Source organism: Trichosurus vulpecula, chromosome X (assembly GCF_011100635.1).
Source record: "Trichosurus vulpecula isolate mTriVul1 chromosome X, mTriVul1.pri, whole genome shotgun sequence".
Lineage (NCBI taxonomy): Eukaryota > Metazoa > Chordata > Mammalia > Diprotodontia > Phalangeridae > Trichosurus > Trichosurus vulpecula.
The window spans coordinates 19,729,170-19,749,800 of NC_050582.1; the positions used below are offsets into that span (position 1 = coordinate 19,729,170).

Sequence of the window (20,631 nt, forward strand, 5' to 3'; positions counted from 1 at the left end):
GCCCCTTGAGGGCAGGGACTATTTTTGCCTATCTTTATCCCCAGTCTTTAGATCTCAGTGTGTGGCCTGACTTTCTGATTGTTCTTTTATTTCCAAGTCTTACTTGTCTGATCTGTTTCACTGACTCATTCTTTCATTTAAAAAAATAGTTTGGATGATTACTGCTTTATAATGTAGTTTGAGATCTGGCAAATCTAATCATGCTACTTTGCTATTTTTTCCATTATTTCCTTCCCTTGAGATTTTAGACCTTTTCTTTCTTAAGATCACATCGATTTTCTTGGCTGCCATATTACACTGTCAATTTGAGCTTGCAGTCTTCTTAAATTCCTGATTCTTTTTTAGAGAAACAGCTGTCTAGACATGCCTTACCTATACTTATGAAGTTGTTTTTTTTTTAAATACAGGTCTTAAAGTTTACATTTGTCAGTTTATATTCGTCCGTCTCAAATTTCATATTATCAAAATTTCATATTATATTATCACAGGTTCTCTTTCCTCCAGGTCTCAGAGGGGCTGGGATCGTGGTTGGCAGGAGTACTTGCAGCTCTCAAAATCACTGTGTTTTAAATCGAATAACAAAATCAGATCCCTGGATTATCATGTTGTCTGACCTAAGAAAATGCTCTGCATACTTCATAAATGTACGGTTAGGGAATTATGGCAATTGGCTTTTCAGCCTTTTTGGATTTTGTTGACCTTTGCCTGATTTTCTAAATGAATTCCTTTATTCTTAATACTGTTATAAAGCAGAGAATTGATCTTCTAAAGTAAATACTCGAGCTTATGTTCTTAAGTTGACTTTTTGTATTGCCTTCTAAATTCTTTAGGGAATCTACAAGCTGACTTGAATGTTCCATTGTTTTCTTCAGAGAAGCCAGCAGTGCCCACTGTGTGCTTGAATGTTACAATGTACCTGCTTCAAATGCCATTCTTTGTCTCTTAGCAGTAGCAAGGATATAGCTCTTGCATATATCCAGACTTGTGCCGTGCAAGTCAGTAATTCATAAAGAAATTGCTAGGCATATCCATTCTTTGGTAAGCATGTTCTGTTTTACTGAGTAAAATTGCCCTGAGTTAGAAAGTAGAATCTATTCGTCTAGCACATAAACAGGTATTTTCACTGTCTTCGAGAAAGGCTGGTCTGTTCGTATCTATGTTGTTCTAGTAGCAAGTAGTGTTAGAAGCTTGAAAAAGAGATTCCCTGACTTTTCCAGAATTCACAGTATTTGCAGAAATTTCTGTTTCTATTTCCATTTGTATTGAAATTGTCCATTTGAGATATTTCATCATCGAAAGACTTATCTTTAAGGAAGTTTTCAATGCCTCTCAAAGTAGTTTTAAATCATCCATTTATTTGTTAACTCTTCATTTTAAGCAGAAACACTCTGACTGTGTTAAGACTTTGAATAGGAAAATAACTTAATGACATGGGCCAAAAGCGTTCCAAATCTGTTGTTAGAGAGTTAACGCACTGCTTTTGCCCTCAGTTTCGTGTTGAATAGCTTCTACCTTGAAGATTTTTGATGTTTTCATCACTGTCACTTGTCTGAATGTTGTTGGCTCCCTGGTCCTTATGCGGCTTCAAGTATCACTTGTGCACCCTGTGAATTAAGGCTTTTCCCTTTCAGCATTTCTCTGTTGCCTATACATACCCACCGTGGGTAGGTACACTAGCACTATTGGAGACAAAAGACCACTAACAGGAAACTCATTTTGTAATTTTCGAATCCATTAAACCTTTGAACAAAAGTTAGCAGATGAGGTAGAAGGAACAACATGTCCAAAAGACCTTGGGTTTTTTAATGGACCCTCAAGCCTTTTATACTCTCATGTGAGGCCCAGGAGAAAGGTTTCCATAGTTACTGATTCTACGGATTCATATGGTAGTAATTGTCATTACTGATACTAATGAAATGTCATCATTAGGGAAAAGCCTTTATTGAGCAAAGTAAATGTTAGGTACAATGGGGAAGAACAAAAAGCCTGGGCCAAAAAGAAGGGGATGTTTGAGCGAGTGGGAAGGCGTAGCCTCTGAAGCATGTTTTGTTCAGCCTTGGATAAGTCCTTGCTGGATTTGAAATGAATTTACGGGAAGAAATTATTTTTGAAGAGGTATAGAGACAATCATGCTATTGTAAAAAATAGCATATTAGAACCCAAAGGGAGCCTGGGTTTAAATAAGTAGGCTATTTACTTTGGTGGCCCAGAAATCTCTTCTGGTGATATCCGTGTGTCTGAATATGACTATGACTATATTATCACAGCAAATAGAAATTATTTCAAGGATTTTCTGTTAGTGTGTATTTTCTAGCCCCTGGAGATGCAGCTTGAGTAATTGAGTGTTGATGCTAACGTGTTCAATGAGATACAGGAGATTATTGCCAGGCATTATGGAAATCTTTGGTTAAGCCATGGTTTTATCCATGGCCAAGGAGCACCTGCTGTGGTGTGGGCAGAGGCACAAAGCTGGCCTGGGCAGCCAGCCTCTTAGCAGGGAGGGAGCCTAAGCAACCATTAGAGAAATATTGGGAATGAAAGAAGAATGCAGCTTCAGGCCAGCTGTCATTCAGGGAGAACTAGAGAAAAAGATGAGAAGGAGTCAAGGAGGCGACTTAGGCAACAAGAAAACGAGATTGTCACAGGTTTAAAAGAAGGAAAAAATGAGTCCACATATCCAGCTTCAAATGGAAGATGAAACTACTCTATTTCTGTGTGTGGATAGGACTATGGAACTATATAAATCATGTGTATGTTTATATAATATATATGGAGGAGAGGAAGGAAACAGAGAAAGAGAGATGGAAAGGAGAGAAAAAACAGAGAGTAGAGAGAGAGGGAGAGAAAGGGGGGAGGGAGAGATAGAGAGAAATAGAAGAGAGAAAAAAGATGGAGGAGAGAGAGAAAGGGAGAGATAGAGAGAAATGGAGGAGGAAAAAGATATGAGGAGAGAGAGGGAGAGATAGAAATAGAGGAGAGAAAAAGACATGGAGGGGAGAGAGAAAGAGGAGAGGGAGGGAGTGAAGGAGTGAAAGAGAGAGAGAGAGAGATCCTGTTTAATAGAGCTAATATTATAGCCTGTAGGAGATTTTTCAAAAATACATTTTCTTCAAGTTATTAAAATACTCGTGTGAATTCATGTTAATCCTCTGAATTTCCCATGAATGGGTAGACTTTTAATAATACAGTAAGGTTTAATTGGATAGGAAGGAACTGGAAAATTGAGAGTGCAGCAAAAGACTTGGTGTTTCCTCTTATTACACATACTCCCCTTGCTGCTCTCTCTAGTGCTGTCCCACTGGCCTACTTGCTTTTTCTCATACATGCCATTTCATTTCCAGTCTCTCTGCCTTTGCCTTGGCTGTCCCCAGCGTCTGAAATGCACTCCTTCATCACTTCTATTTCTTCGAAGTCCCAGTTTCCTTCAGAGGGCACCTAAAGTGTTATCCCCCATAAAGGAGGCACTTTCTGATCTCCAGCTCTTCATCCTCTACAAAAAAAAAATCCCTTATATTTACTTGGTGATGATTTTGTCTGTGCTTATATGTGGGCATGTTGTTTTTCCCTAATGGAAACAAAACTTTTGAGAGGCACAGACATTTGGGATTTTGTCTTTACATCCTCAGTGCCTAGGACTGTGCCTGGCTCATAGAATATTACTAAATGCTTATTGATTGATCTTAAAATATCTCCTAGGTATTTTTTGGTTGGATCCCACCCCCTATCATCACCACAAAAAAATTTACTGTATGAAGAAATGTAGACTTTTTTTTAAGGTGAAGGCACATGTTACCAAGTGGTTGAGTACTTACACAAAATGGAGAGATAAACTAGTATAGTGAAATTATAATATGCCAACAATTAACTTATTCTTTAGACGTGTAAGACCCTCATTGATCTTGAGCTTTGTTCCCTTTCTCCCCCATAAAAAAGTTGTCAAGCATATTTTTATTTCAGTGAAATAAAATTAAATTAAATGTGACAATTGTTGGGGTGACCTTTGAGATAACTAATAATTTTCCTAGCATGTTCCAAAACTTAGGCTAGGAGTCACCACAGTATTTAATAAGCATGACAAATTGTATTTGAGTAACACGGGTCTTCACAGAGACTTTGGATTTGGGACTTTTGCACCAATGGGCACAAAGATAAAGAGCTATGGAAACTAAGTGTAATGAGCATAAATATTGAGTATCTCTGCCATTAAAAATACTTTCCAGCTAAATTATTTGTGAAACGAATTGTTAAAACCCTCCCTCTTTTCTCACATTGATTTCCATTACAAAATTGGAAATTCATTTGGGCAGTGAAAGGAATTCTCCTCAGTAGATTGAAATAACTGGACAAGAATGAAGATATGGCTGCCGAGGGTGCCACAAAAACAGACCATCCTCCACGTAATACTGGTGGAATTGGTATTGACGTGCAGCTAGACTGGAGGATCTCTCTTCTGCCGCCATCTTGCTGTCACCTCAAACCCTTTCCTACATCTAGGGATCTCCTCGCTATGATATTTTCGACACTGTTTCTTTTTTGTCTTTGCATCTCCAGCATCTCTTTGCCATAACAGATACTTAATGAACTTGTTGAATTGAATCTTGGACGCTTTCTCTTTCTTGTACAATATTGTACTTTGCCAAGAAGCGTCTTCTTTAAATATGTGATGTTCTTTAGCCTGAAAAACTCAAGCTTTAAAGTCAAGGCTTCAGATTTCATAAAAACCAATTCCGAGTAAAACCTCATTCATTCGAAATCATTGAAGAGGAGAGTTTTGTCTGGTGAATACTCTGGATTACAGACTACTTTTAACTCATACATGTTTGTTATCAAGTTTTTCAAACTAAGCCAACAGAATATATTATTAAATAGAAGTCATCGTGGATATAATTTAATAAATCCATGATTCGTTATTAGCATGTTTTCAGTTCATGTATACTTGGGTTTTTCTAGAATACTTGAAAAATTTGTTCTAAATAATTAAAATCTTAATTAGTCTCTTCTATAGTTTATATAGTAAAACAAAATCACTTTTTCAAAAGTAGTATATAATATAATAAATCTAGCAAATTCTAAGTTAATGGGGTCTGAAACGGTAATGCTTTATTGTAATGTTGAATTCCGAAATCTTCTTTGAAAAAATAAACTTGTTCACTGAATATAAGGGATCCCATTGCTAAACCCAGGCTTGGAGTAGTTAAGTGCTTGTATCCCTGTGTCAGAGAAAACCCGACTGCTGCACTTTTGAGGTATACAAGCAGGGAAACAAAATATACTAACCTCATTGTTTCTCTTCATTCCCTTTCTTCCTGCATTTGAACAGATCTTGTCCATTTGACTTGTCCCTCCTCAAAAACAACAGCAAGAGAAGATTTAGAGTCAGTCGTGCAGAAATTGTTCACACCGTATGCTGAGGCAGAGTTGGGTAAGAATATTCTGGCCGTTCTTGATAGAAAGATAGTTTAACTTTGTATCTGAATTTTCCTTTTAGTTGACTCCTGAAATGCAATGTGCCACATTTCACAAGCACTGTATTTGAAATGGCTGAGATGGGGCTCTTATCCATTGAGTGAACATAAAAAAAAATACTCATTGTTAGTGCAACAGATGAAATCGATAGCCGTCCTTTCTAATCATCTAGGGCCTCACAGTGTGTGTCAGTTGGACGTTTTCTTTTTTTTTAATGTAACAATCCTATTGAAAACTCATACAGGAAAAAAAATCATCTTTGCATTATCGAGGTTTGGCCACAAGAGGGCAACTCAAGCAAATTGAGTGTTTATTTTTTATGTTCAGAGACAGAAATGGCCCTTTGAATCCCCATTTCCATCCAGTGCATGGTGATTTCCCTTCTAGGGGTCCACATTTGAATCTGGTTTCCTCAGATTGATTGCCAGTTCTTTATTTCCTTTGGTTGGTAGTGTCTGTCCGCACGGCCTGTGTCTCACTCTCTTACCCTCTCACCACATGCGTTGTTTTTTGGGTCTCAATGCAGAGGAGCAGAGATGGGTTTACAGATTTACGTAAGAGAATACAAATTGCTTCATTCTCAAATGTTAACGATAATGTGACTAGCTCACTTCATTTTGTACTACTTAACGTTCTCCAATCTGAAAGTATATTTCACCGTGAGTTGCTATTTGACTTGGTTTTTACTAAATATCAAATTTTTCTCCATATTTAAGCTTCATAAATGTTTGTGATAGCTATTACAACTGTTGATTATGAATTTACGATTAATTTTATTAAAATATTATTCTAATTCAAATACAGAGTTATATTTTCAGCCTTTGGCTTTAATCAAATCCATAATTTGCTTACATAAACTCCAAACTTTGCCCATGATACCTGAGGTTTTGCTCATTCTTTTTCTTGCATGCTCATTGCAGTGAGGTTTGCTACTATAGCCAGTACCCACATCGAATGAGCACACTTCCCCTGAAGCTACCATTTAAGGATCCTTTTATAGAAAAATACATTTTGTAGTTATTTGTAAAAATCAGCTTGGGGAGCAAATGCACGTTCATTGCTTAACATCTTCTAGCCATTTAAAAAAAAAAAGCATTTATCTTAATGTTTAAAGTGATCTCATTTTGAAATGATGTATTGTTTAGAACCCGACTGAAATTCTTTAGTAAGAACTCTGAGATCAGAAGGGTCCTCAGGTGCACCGAGGCACTGAAAAGCTAGTTTTCACTGACACATGGGCCTTTTTATCATCAGGATGAGGTAGTGGTCGTATTTTAATTAAAATGTCAGAACAAATACTGTTGGAGTTCTTGAAAATGAATCACCAGATAAAGTGAGCACTGGGCCATGGCAGGTCAAAGAGGCAAAGTCACCTGGAGAAGAGGACTCGATTCATTTTCCTGCCTAAATGAGGAAGAAGGAACTTTCTAAGGAAGAACTTTTAATGCATTAAAATGCATTGCTCTCTGCAGAGAGAACCCTGTTTTCACAGATTGATGAATTTAATCTGTATTTTAAAAATTATTTGCTATAAATTTTTTTGCAAAAACTCTGAAATTATTATTTCAAAATAGATGCTAAAGGAACAGATTTTTTTTCTAACTCATATTTACTTTTTGTTTCAAGCTGCAGGATTTTAGAAGTGCATGTGTTACGTCAGCATTGTCACATTGCCAGATCATGTATTTTTTGTAGAAAACAATAACCTCCTCTTAAGGATAATAATTACTGCAGCAGCTAGGTGGTACAGTGAGTAGAGCACCAGCCCTGGAGTCAGGAGGACCTGAGTTCAAATCTGGCCTCAGACGCTTGACACACTTACTGGCTGTGTGACCTTGGGCAAGTCACTTAACCCCAATTGCCCTGCATTCCCCCCTGCAAGAAAAAAAAAAGAATAATAATTACTTGATCACTTGCCATAAAAATACCTGTAAGGTCACCCTTGCTATCCAGCCTGGTTGATTTGGTGTATGCAGATGGCTCCCATTTTTATATATCCTGCTGTAACATCTCTTCTGAATGCTGCTGGTGCATCTCTGACTACCTCCTGGATATCTCCTTTTAGATGTCCTGTAGGTATTTCAAATTCAGAGTGTCCAAAATGGGAGTCATTCTCTCTCCTGACTCCACATACCCTATCCCACCCCCAACATAGCCATCTTCAAAAGTTCCCCATTTCTGTTCAGGGTTTCACCATTCTCTCTGTTATTCAGGTTCATAATTTCAGAATTTCCTCCTTCTTTCTGTTCCAGCCAGTTGCCAAATCTTGTTAATTCTACCTCTACAATATCTCTCACATTCATTCATGGGTCACACTATCTCTTACACATCCATGGACAGTTAGGTAGCACAGTGGATAGAGTCATGGACCTGATTTCAAATCCAGCCTCAGACGTTTACTAGCCATCTAGACATCACTGCAATAAAGCAAATGTCGCAATAAGACAAGTCACACGCATTTTTTGGTTTCCCAGTGCATTTAAGGTTATGTTTACACCATGCTATAGTCTATTAAGTGTGCAATAATATTAGGTCTAAAATTAAAAAATACTTTATTGCTAAAAAAAATGCTAACTATCATCTATGCCTTCAGCAAATCTTAATCTTTTTTCTGATACAGGGTCTTGCCTCTATGTTGATGGTTACTGACTGATCAGGGTAGTGGTTTCAGAAGGTTGGGATGGCTGTGGCAATTTCTTTATTTTTAAACTTTTTTTGAGGCACTTGGGGTTAAGTGACATGCCCAGGGTCACACAGCTAATAGTGTCAGGTTAACTCTGAAGTCAGGCCCTTCTGACTCCAGGGCTGGTGCTGTATCCACCGTACTACCTAGCTACCTCAGCAGTTGCCCCTGGCAATTTCTTAAAATAATTGTTAAATTGGCTTTTAACTTTTTGGTGTGTTGCTCTTTCCATGTACATTGTTGTAGTTGTTGTGTATATTATTTTCTTGGCTCTGCTTACTTCAGTCTTCATCAGTTCATAGGGATCTTTGCACAATTCTCTGTAATCGTAACTTTCATCATTTCTCACAGCACAATAATATTCTGTTACATTCATGTACCACAATTCGTTAAGCCGTTTCCCAGTTAGTGGGCATCTACTTTGTTTTCATGTCTTTGCTATCACAAAAAGTCCTGCTAGAAATATGTGGGCATATATGGGGGACTTTCTTCTCAGTTTCTTCCTTGGAGTATAAACTCAGTAATGGAATCTACATAAAAAAGTATGGACATTTTAGTCATTTTATTGGCCTAACTCCAAATTGCTTTCCAAAATGGTTGCACCAATTCACAGCTCTCCCGACAATGTATTTCATTTACCTATTATTCCACAACTCTTCATAATTAACTGTTGCCATTTTTGGCATTTTTGCCAGTGTGCATGGTGTTATATGGCACCTCAGCATTTGATTTGCATTTCTCTTATTGTTAGTGATTTGGAGCATTTTTTCATATGGTTGTGAATACTTTGGAGAACTGCTTATTCATATCCTTTGACCATATATCTGTTGGAGAAATTGCTTTTATTAATATGCATGTGTGTATAAATTGTTTATATATCTTGGATGTAACACTCTCATCAAAAAACATTTGATAGGGGCAGCTAGGTGGTGCAGTGAGTAGAGCACCGGCCCTGGAGTCAGGAAGACCTGAGTTCAAATCTGGCCTCAGACACTGTTTCAACAATCTGGCTAGCAGCTACTGTGGCTGTGTAAAACCAACAACAACCAGCACACAGAATGCCGCAAGCCCAAGTTCTTTTGATCTGTTTTACTAAGGAAAGCAATCCAGCATACACATATCATTCACTTAGTTCAGGGGAAAAACCCAGCACCCTGGACTTCAGAGCAAACACAAACAAATTACAAACGTCAACAGACAGACCAAATACAATTCATAGTTACCAACATCTGAGTTCAGCCAGGAGCTTGGGCTGGCCCAGAGTCACGCAATACTCCTGCTGCTGGTCAGAGCTCCGAAAAAGAGAAAGCCAACCTCTGGTTTTATATCTTTTTCAGGGTCAAGGGTGAGTCACACATTGCGACTCACCCACATGACCTAAAATCGTCAACAAAAAATGCGAGACTTAAACCCACGTGGTCTAAAAGCCTCTGATGTCACAAATGTCACTCAAACCCATGTAAACTAGGCTTTCCCTTGAGAGGAGGTCATCAAGGACTCCTAATTTAATCAAGGAAATAAAAGCCAAACTCTTCAAGGACACTTAGTTGAATTAAGTGCTAAGAGCCCATTTGCCAGTACAGACACTTGACACACTTACTAACTGTGTGACCTTGGGCAAGTCACTTAACTCCAATTGCCCTGCTTTCCTCCCTCCAAAAAATTTTTTTGTTTTGTTACAAAGACTTTTTCCTATTTGAACATTTCCCTTCTTTTTGTAGGTGCGTTAATTTTGTCTGTGTAGAGGCTTTTCAATTTCATATAATCAAAGTTACCCTATTTTATGTTTTGTAATTGCCTCTATTCCTTGTTTGGTTAAGAATATATCTCTTAACTGTAGCTGTGAGAGGTATATATCTGATTCTCTTCTAATTTTTTAATAGAATGATTGTTAATACTAAAGTTGTGTATACATTTAGAGTGTATTGTTTCCTGATTGATTGGTGTAAGGTGTTGTTCTAAGCCTAACATCTGCCCAATTGCTCGCCAGATTTCCCAGCAGTTTTTATCCTAGTTGATTTGTTTTCTACTTTATTAAACTCTAGATTACTGAGTTCCATTGGTTCTGATTCTCCCTACTCTGGTATATTCCATTGATGTACTTCTTTATTTTTTAACCAATACCAGATGGTTTTGATGATCACTGCTTTATGATCTAGTTTGAGATCTGAAAGTATTATTTTCCCTTCTTGCCTACGTCTTTTCAACATTTCTTTTGATATTTCACATCTTTTGTTTCCCAAATGAATTTTGTTATTATTTTATCAAGTTCTATAAGGTATCCCCTTGGTAATTCAATTGGTGTAGCATAAATTAACTTTGGTTAGCATAAAAAAATATAAAGCATAAATTAACTTCGGTGATATCATCATTTTTACTTAAGTTCTTTATTTCTTTAAGGAGCACTTTATAACTGAATTGTTTGGCTTTTAAAACTCTTTGTTATTTGGCCCTTTTCTACCTTTCCAATCTTCTCTCTACCAAGTACTCTCCAGTCTGGTGACTCTGGCCTCTTGGCTCTTCCTCAAAGAAGATCCTTATCTCCCAACTCTGTCTTTTTACTGGCTGTCCCATCTACCCCGGAATTCTCTCCCTCTTCAAATCAGTCTCCTGGATTCCTTCAAGGCTCAGCTAAAATCCTACCTTTTGCAAGTCTTTCCCAGTGTCTGCCCTCTGAGATTTTCTCCAGTTTATCGTGTGCGTGCGTGCGTGTGTGTGTGTGTGTGTGTGTGTGTGTGTGTGTGTGTGTGTGTGTTGTTTGTACAGAGTTGTTTGCATGTTGTCTCTCTTTTTAGACTATGAGTCCCTTGAGAGTGGACACTGTTGTTTGACTTTCCTTGTGGCCCTGTAACACTTAGCCCAGTGCCTGGCACTTAATAGATTTTTAGTAAATGCTTGTTGGCTGAGTGACAGACTGTTAGACCATCTAGAATTAAGCATAATCAAGTTGGTAATGAGGTAATTGTTCACTTGCTTCTATCTTAAGTTGTAGGTGCTTAGAAAAAATAGCGTATTTGTACCTACACATATACACACAGATGTATGTATAAATATGTGTGTATTTATGAAATGACCTCTAGCAATAATTATTTTCAGTTACATTAAGCTGATGATTTAACAATTGGCTCCCTCCTGCATAGTGGAAAGAACCTGGACTTCAAATCAGGAGATCTAGGTTAGAATATTTTCTCTGCCACTTAGTGCTGTGTGACCTTGGGTAAATCATTTAACCTTTATGGGTCTTGGTTTTCTCACCTGTAAGATGGGGGAGGGGAGGAAGGAGAAGAGGGAATAAGCACCTATTATGTACCACTCACTGTGCTAAGCACTTTACAAATATTATCTCATTTGCTCCTCATAAATAGCAACCCTGCGAGTTAGGTGTTACTATTGCACTCAGTTTCCAGATGAGTCAGCCAGAGGTTAAGTGACTTGCTCAGAGTCAACTGAGGTCTTCCTGACTCCAGGCCCAGCAGTCTTATCCTCTGCACCATCTTACTGCTATATGTAAAATGAAGGGTTGAAACTGTATGGTCTGTGCTCCTGTAGTCCTCTGGTAAATCACATGTGTTGATCTTTTGTTTCTTTAGCATGTGAATACATAGACATCTTGTCTTGCTTTTAGAAAATGAAGAACTAGAAAAGCCAAATCTCCTATGGGCCCTCTATTTCAACATGAGAGATTCTTCAGGCATCAGCAGAGACTCCTATAATGACCTACCTTCAAATGTGTATGTCTGCTCTGGACCAGACTGTGTTCTGGGAAATAAGAATGCTGTCCAACAGGTAAGGCGATCGCTCTGTGTATCTGCTGTCTCAGATTTTTCTGGTTTCTTTTTAATGAAATCTTGCACCTTAATATCTTGCCCTATGTCTTAAGACTCTCTGTGTTTCTGAGAACAGCGAAGTCAACTTTTTAAAGTACCTTAAATGCCAGAGTCAGGCCCTGAGCTTCCTTGAGGGTGGCGAAGGAATACCTGAAGGTAGACAAATGCTTGTGCTTCTCATTCAACCCACCAGGCTACTAGTGGGTCCTTTTGAATTATTCACATATTGTTGACTGATTGTCTGAAGTACCTCAAGAAATTGTGACCAGCCAGGCATAGAAAAATGCAATTTTAAAATGTTTTTAATGCATTTCAGTCCAGAAAAAATTATAATTTACAAAACATGTTTTTAAAATTTTTTTAAATTTTTCCTCCCACAATAATCAAGATTTCATGAATGTTTCAACTTAGGCTGGTATCCCAGAAGTCAATAACCCAGGCACCACAGTGCTAGAACTTGGATGGTGGTATTGTTGGGAAACCTCTTTTCACAATGTCATAAACAATTTTAGGAAGAATTACCACAGATTCTAAAAGATTCCCATTAATGCTACTGCATATTTAATTGGGAGACAGAGAGAGAAAGAGAAACCACACCATGTTATTTGTGTTGGGCACATTTCTTTTCTCCTTTTCTTTTTCTTTTTTTTAACAAATGAGTATTAGGGAGGTAGTTCTGTTCCAAGGTTGTAGATTGCAGGCTCATCCTCCCAAGTGGTCTGAACCTCACAGGGGAGCCTCATTTGCCCATTTTTGTGATGATATTGACTTCACTGCTGTATCTCTCTCCCCTGATGCCTCCTGTGGTTTCTGGTGACTATACTACATACAATTGGCCTTTCCAGCACTCTGGCCTCTGAATTACTTCATCTCCACAGCTCCCCACCGCATTCCCAGTTACCTCTCACTTTGTACGCCTCACAATCACCAGCATCATAAACACCTTAACTCTCCTCTTTGATCGAAGTCTCCTGTTCTTCCCTTCCTCATACACCTCACTCCTTCAGACTTTCACTAACATTAGACCATTTGCTTCCGTGATCCATCCCTTCTCCTCCTGGGAGTTAGTCCTTCACACCTGTTCTAATTTCACTGCCTTGCCTTCAGAGCCATTTCAACAAAACACTTACTTTCTTCCACTCTTGACTTCTTTACTGTTTTGTCATTTGCCTTTCACACTTTAGCAATCCTCAAACCTCAGTCATCTCCCACATCTATTTTCTTCCCTCTTACTACCCATATGCCAAGCACAAGACAATGCTGACTAGGTCAGTATGATCTCAGATGAGCCCTCACCACTGTTTCATTCTTTTCTTTCATTCTTTTCTTACTCTCTGTCCCCCTCTCATAGCAGCTGTTCTAAACATTTTTGTCTCCTCTCCAGCCTTCAGCTTCTAACCCCAAAGCTCCCATTTCTCTCAGAAGATGACTTTTCCTCCTAATTTCATTGAGATTAAGTCTATCCATTGTGAGCTCCAAAATCTTCCTTCCATCATATCTCAAAACCTTTCTGCCTTCAACTGTTCTTTCCTCCTTCCCTACAATCTCAGAAGACAAGGTTGCATTCTTTGCTAAGGCTTACCCCTCCACTTATGCCCTAGATCCCATCTCCTCCCATCTTCTCTGGGACTTTTTCCATTCATCCTACCCTCTCCCTGGTATTTGGTGTCTCCTTCCTGGTTCCTTTGCCTCTGCCTTAAAACTCCTCACTTGATACCGCTGTTCCCTTAAACTCTCTCTTTCATGTTTCTTCCATCTCTCTGCCAAGAGAGAGTGTTTTTAACACTGGCTGCTTCCTTACCACCCACTCGATCCTTAAGTCAACCCCTTGCCATGTAGCTTCATCCCCACCCCTGTACTAAAACTGCTTCTTCTGAAGTTAGTTTTTACTTTCACCTGCTTTTCCCCATGAGTCACCCTTCCCTCTCTCAGAGAACCATCCCCAATAAGAAATAATTGAAAAATAGGGAAAAACAGAGTTCAGCGAAGCTAACCAACACATCAGCCAGGTTCAGCAGTATTGCACACGCCCTTAGTCTCTTCTTTGGGACCAGCCATTCAGTTTAGGTTGCTTTGTTGTTCTTTCCATTCACGTTGCTGAAGTCATTGTGTATATTTCATTTTGTATTACCTCATGCTTCTCTGAATTCCTAATAGTCAGTATTTCTTACAGCACAGTAATGTTCCATTACATGTGTGTATTACAATTTCTTTGACCATCCTGCTCGATTCTCAGTTCTTGCCTGCCACAAAAAATGTTGCTATAAATATTTCAATGCATATGTGATCTTTCTACCTTTCAGTGGGACCTCCAGATAATTTGTTGTGAAAATATAAGTTTCTTAGTATAATCCAAACTGTTTTTCTGAATACTTAGACCACTTTGCAGTCCTACCAATTCATATGTCTGTCTTCCCCCCAACCCTCCAGCATTGACTATTGCCATCTTTGCTAGTTTGTTGGGTATAAGGTTACACTTCCATTATTTTGATTCCATTTCTCTTATTAGTCATTTACAACAAGATTTCATATGGCTTTTCAGAGTTTGTGATTCATCTTTTAAGAGCTTTTCGTTTCTATCCTTTGTCCACTTATCCATTATCCCCAGTGACTTAATTGCCACTTCTAGCGGCCACCGCTCTAACCTCAATGTCCTTGACCTTTCTGTAGCCTTTAACCCTGGTTCCCACCTACTTCTGGATACCCTGTCCTTCCTCCACTTCAGGATTCTTTCCTCAGTCTTCTCCTATGTGACTGTCCACTCTCAATCCCTATCCATTTCTTGTCCTTTCTTTTTTAAAGTTCTTTACACCACTTTTTTTTTTACTGATATTCTCCTCATCACTATAGTTCACGTAGTAGCTGTGTTTGATGTGCTGCAACTGCAGTTCCTTCACCTCTCTACCAAAAGGAGGGGGGATTTTTCATGGTCTCCTCTCCATTACTGAGATTGGTCATCACATTTTCTCTGAATTTAGCTATCTAATAATGCTGTTTTCATTTACATTATTATAGTCATTGAGTATATTATTCTAGTGGTTTCTTCCATCAGTTCACAAGTTTGGATTCCTCATATTTCTAATTTCTTAATGGTTTAATAATGTTTCATTACATTCATATACCACAGTTTGTTCATCCAGTCTGTAATTGATGGGCCCTACAAGAAAGTAAGGGAAAAGGTGATGGGAGTGGGGTGACAGAAGGGAGGGCGGACTGGGGAATGGGGCAACCAGAATATATGCCATCTTGGAGGGGACGGGAGGGTAGAAATGGGGAGAAAATTTGTAATTCAAACTCTTGTGAAAATCAGTGCTGAAAACTAAATATATTAAATATAATTAAATAAATAAATTAAAAAAAAAGAAATATGCTCCTAGAAATATTTGGGTATGTATGGAAACTGTCTTTTTGTCTTTGACCTGAGGATGTACAATTCATCTTCTTTTCTAATTCATCTTTTTTGTCCTGGTTTCTAAGTGTGGATGTCCCCCCAAGGGTCTATTCTCAGCCCTCTTCTCTAGCTGCAATCTAGCCCTTGGCAACATAATCCACTCCCATGATTTTAAATCAGTGGTGTCAAACTCAGATAGAAACAAGAGACACTAAACCATATATAAGGATCCCTATGGGCTACATACTGACTTAGAAAACCACATATTAATTTTTATATATTTTATCATATTTTTTATTTATTTTATTACAAATTTTCCAGTTACATTTTAGTGTGGTTCAGGCCACACTCAGGAGTATAATGGGCCTCATGCAGCCCCTGGGCTGCTTGACATCTCTGGTTTAAATTATTACCTCTATGCAAATGATTCTCAGATCTATATATCCAATCCCTCCTTCTCTCCCTAAGTTCCTGTACCATTTTCAGATGCCTCTATGATAGGAATTCTTTTTAAAAAATAATATTTTATTTTTCCCTACTTACATGTAAAAACAATTTTAGCATTTTTTTAAAATTTGAGTTCCAAATTCTCTCCCTCCCTGCCTTCTCACACCCCTCCCTGAGACAGTAAGCAATCTGATAGAGATTATTCATGTGCAGTCATGTAAAACAAATTTCCATATTACTTAATTTGTGAAAGAAAACTTGAACCAAAAAAAAGAAAGAAAATGAAAAATAGTATGGTCTATATTCATTCAGACTCTATCAGTTCTTTCTCTGGAGGCGGATAGGATTTTTCCTCATGAATCCTTTGTATGGCTAGGTCATTCACAGTTGATCATCTTACAGTATGGTTGTTAGTTACTGTGTACAATGTTCTCCTGGTTCTGCTTACTTCACTTTGCATCAGTTCATGTAAGTATGACAGGGGTTCTTAGCCTTGTTTGTGTCCTGGACCTCTTTGGCAGTCTTAGCCTTGTTTGTGTCCTGGACCTCTTTGGAATCTTATGAAGTCATATTTTTAAACACATAAAGACAAAGGATTATAAAGGAAACCAATTATATTGAAATATGGTTCTCCCCATATTTTTAAAAAAACAGGCTCACAAAGCCCAGATTAAGAACCCCTGCCTTGGAACATCTCTACCTGTAATAGTTTTATAGCTGGTGTCCATGCCTCTAGTTTTTCCCCACTTCCATTCATCTGTCACTCAGTAGCCAAAACAGTCTTCCTAATACATGGGTCTAACTATATCATTCCTCATGAATGAACCCCACCAAGATAACATTATCTATGACAAAAGACAAACTCCTTCACTTGGCATTTAAGACTCTCTATGATGTCACTCCATTTTGGCCCTTTCAGATTTACTTTCATTCCCTCTATGTTCCTGCCACATTGACTACCATTTCCTTCCTGTTCTTATCCTGGTTTTTCTCCTCTTATCTCAGTTGGTCTATTTTCACAGACCATCGTGCATGCCTATAGCACGTCCTCCTTTTGGACCTCTGCCTGTCCACATATATACAAGCCCACATCAGCCACCACCTCCTCCACAAAGCCTTCCTTGATCCTCCCCTTCCTTCTAAAATTTCCTTATAACACTTTGTCTGGATCATTCTTATACATCGTTCTTGTAAATGTCTTCTCCCCCGAACTAGATTCAAACTCCTTGAGTACAGATATTGGAATTTTTTTTCTTTTCCACATTTGTTCTCTTAGTGGCAAAAACAGTTCATTACACAATAGATGTTTGATAAATATTTGTTGAGTTAAGTCAGTAGTAGTTGGCCTTCATACTGTAGGCCCTGGGCTTTCTCTCCCATTTTCTTTTTTCTTCTCATCCATCCTCAAGGTCTCTCCATGCTCCCAGGAGACCGAGTAGACTACATGGAAGATGGAAACATTGTGCATTTCCAGGTTACTGCATACTCAAAGGCTTTTGGTTTTAGTGTTCAAAAATATTTCCAGCTAGTCAGTGTGCCAGTTACTAGTGGTTTCACTTCTTTTACTCCTAATGCCACTTGAAACCAAACTGCAAAGCATTTAGAACTGGGGCTTACAGTAGTATTAGCATGACCTACACTGTAGTACTAGGAGATTATAATTAAAGGATAATAGTGGATTTTTACAGTGAGGTAATTGGCTTTCTAAGAGGATAAATCGTAAGAACGAAATATTATCACAGTAGAAAATATTGCAATTATTGGTACTAATTATTATGTGCTATTAAAACATAATTGATTTTAAACTGTTATTTAGGTTTTAGCTTCATATCACTTGGTAGGGAAGAACTTAACATTTTAAACAATATTTATAAAAACCAATGAATAAATGGGTACTTGCAGATAAAATGAGATCTAATTCCAGTGTATTATCATGGGTAAATCTTAAATACTTTCTTGGTTTCTGCTGACAAAATGAAGTATATTTGCAAAAGCTCTGGTGACTAGTACTTGAACTTGCCCTGTGTAGAATGTGTCAAAGCCCAAGCATGTTTTCTAGATACTTCCCAGGCCCTTATATTCCCTGGTGGGGGCATTTTCTCTGCCAGCCTTTATTTAGTCCCTGTTGCTGAAATACTTGCTCCCCTGGTGGCCAACCCTCAGAGAAGGATCTTCTGTCAACCTAACAAGGTTGGTTTGCAGGCTTGGTCTCTAAGCCTCCCAAACCTGTAAAGGCCTACCAGAGCCTGAGCATGCATTGGTTCATTCATTCAACAAACGTTTATAAATGTTTGGCAAAACCTTTGAGAACCTAGATCCACTTTCCCAGCAGAATGAAACATCAGGGGGGAATGTGAGTAGAGGTTTTGCAATTAATATGCTTAATTTTACCAGTGTAGAAAAATAGGACCTCACCTAATATTGGCTGAGAGTTACTTTTCATTAGCCTCTTACCATCAGCCTCCATTCTCTCCTCCTTTACTCTAGGCTGTGATGAAGAGATGATCCTTCTCCTTACTAAATCCAACTCCAAAATATGTACTGATTCCATCCTGTCCTATCTTTTGCAGCAGATCACCTCCAAAATTATCCACTACCTCAGATTTTCAGTTTCTCCCTATCTACTGCCTCTTTCCCTGATACCTACCAATGTGCACAACTCTCCCCTATCCTTAAAACACCCCCACTCGACCCTCCTTCCCTTCAAGCTGTCCATTCTCATCTCCCCTTTCCTCAAACTCTGAGAAACTTGCTGCTTTTACTTCCTCTTTTTTCACACTCTCCTAAACTCTATGCCATTTGGTTTCTGAACTCATCCCTCAATAGAAGTTGTTCTGTTGAAAGTTACAAATGATATCTTAATTGTCAAATCTCATATTTTTTTCATAGTCCTCATATTTCTTTACCTCATTGCAATATTAAATAGTATTAACTACCCTCTTTTCCTGGATATCTTCTCTTCTGGGCTTTAGTGATGCTGCTCTTTCTTTGTTGTCTCTTTGACCACTTCTCAGGTTTTGGGGTTTTTTTTAAGTATTAGTATTTTATTTTTTTCCAATTACGTGTAAAGATAATTTTCAGAATTCAGTTTTGTAAAATTTTGAGTTCCAAATTTTTCTCTTGCCCTCACTTCCCTCTGCAAGACAGCAAGCAATCTAATATAGGTTATTCACTTAGTCATGTTGTGAAAGAAGAATCAGAACAAAAGGAAAAAACCATGAGAAAGAAAAAACAGGAAAAAGAAGTGAAAATAGTATGCTTTGATCTGCATTCAGACTCCACAGTTCTCTCTCTGGATATCGATAGCATTTTCCATCACAAGTCTTTTGGAATTGTCTCGGATCATTGTATTGCTGAGAAGAGCTAAGTCTATCATAGTTAATCATCATACAGTGTTGCTGCTGCTGTGTGCAATGTTCTCCTGGTTCTGCTCACTTCACTCAGCATCAGTTCATGTAAGTCTTTCCAGGTTTTCCCGAAGTCCACTTGCTCATCATTTCTTTATAGCACAATAGTATTCCATTACGTTCATATACCACAACTTGTTCAGCCATTCCCCAATTGATGGGCATCCCCTCAATTTCCAGTTCTTTGCCACCACAAAAAGAGCTGCTAGTAATATTTTTGTATGTGTCATTCCTCAGTTTTCTTTACTGTATTGTCATCCGTATTGTGCCCCCTAGATCTTGGTGTACCCCAAGTCTTTGACCCAGCCATCTTCTCTTCTCTCTCTCTCTCCACATTGTCTTGGTGATCTCATCAGATTCTGTGGGTTTAGATATTTTCTATATGCTGAAGCCTTCCAGATTTATATTCCCAAACCTAGTCTCTCTATTGAATTTTAGTCTTGTGTTGCTAACTGCCTCCTGGACATGTCAGGTTGATGCCACATAGACACCTCAAACTTAACATAGCCAAAAAACAAATGTGTCTTTCTCCACAAAATCTTCTCTTCTTCCAAACTTCCCTTTTGGTGTCAAGAGTACCACCATCCTTCTCATTACCCAGGTTGACAAGTTTGGTGTAATTTTCAATTCTTCATTTTCCACATATCTTATCTACTCAATTGCTTAATCTTGTTGTTTCTACCTCCACAACATCTCTTACCCATTCCTTTTTCTCTACTCACACAGCTACTACCCTTGTTCAAGCCTTCCTTGCTTCTTACCTGGATTATTATAGTAGCTTTCAAACTGGTCTCTTCCCAGGTCTCTTCCCATTCTAATATATCCTCTACTCAGATGCCAAAGTGATTTTCCTAAATTGTAGGTCTAACTATGTCATCCCCTTACCCAAACTCCAGTGATTCCCTATTAACTGTATAATTAAATACAAACTCCTTTATTTGACATTAAAAGCCTTTAATATTATGGCCTCAACCTATCTTTTCAGCCATATTAAACAGTATTTCCCTTCATACGCACAGTATAGCCACCCACATAGATTTTACTGATCTTTATATGCTGTATTCAAGTTCTTTGCCTTCGCACTGACTGTTCTCCATCCCTAGAATGCACTCCATTTTCACCCCATCTTTCAGAATCTCCAATTTTTTTCAAGGCTTACCTCAGCAGCCACCTTTATGTGAAAGCTTTCTTGGTCTCCATAACTGCTTGTGCCTTTCCCCCAAATCATGCTGTGTCTATTTCGTTTATATTTTCAGTATAACTATATATGTGTACATTGTCTGCCCCAAGCTAGATTATAAGCTCCTCAAGAACAGAGCCTGTTTTACTTTTGTCTTTGGATCCCTAATGCCCAGCACAGTGCACTCATTGATTGATATGGACTCCACAAGACATACTCCTTCCTTCCTC

The 20,631-nt window shown here is 38.3% G+C and overlaps 1 protein-coding gene across 1 annotated transcript in view; it reads left to right on the forward strand.

Annotated features, from left to right (window-relative positions):
* Positions 1-20,631, forward strand: part of CHM (CHM Rab escort protein) — a 214,523-nt gene that overhangs the window by 185,169 nt on the left and 8,723 nt on the right. Inside the window, exons 13-14 of the mRNA XM_036740069.1 lie at positions 5,321-5,422; positions 11,775-11,935. Coding sequence (XP_036595964.1) covers positions 5,321-5,422; positions 11,775-11,935 — 263 coding nt within the window. The remainder of the gene's footprint in view (positions 1-5,320; positions 5,423-11,774; positions 11,936-20,631) is intronic.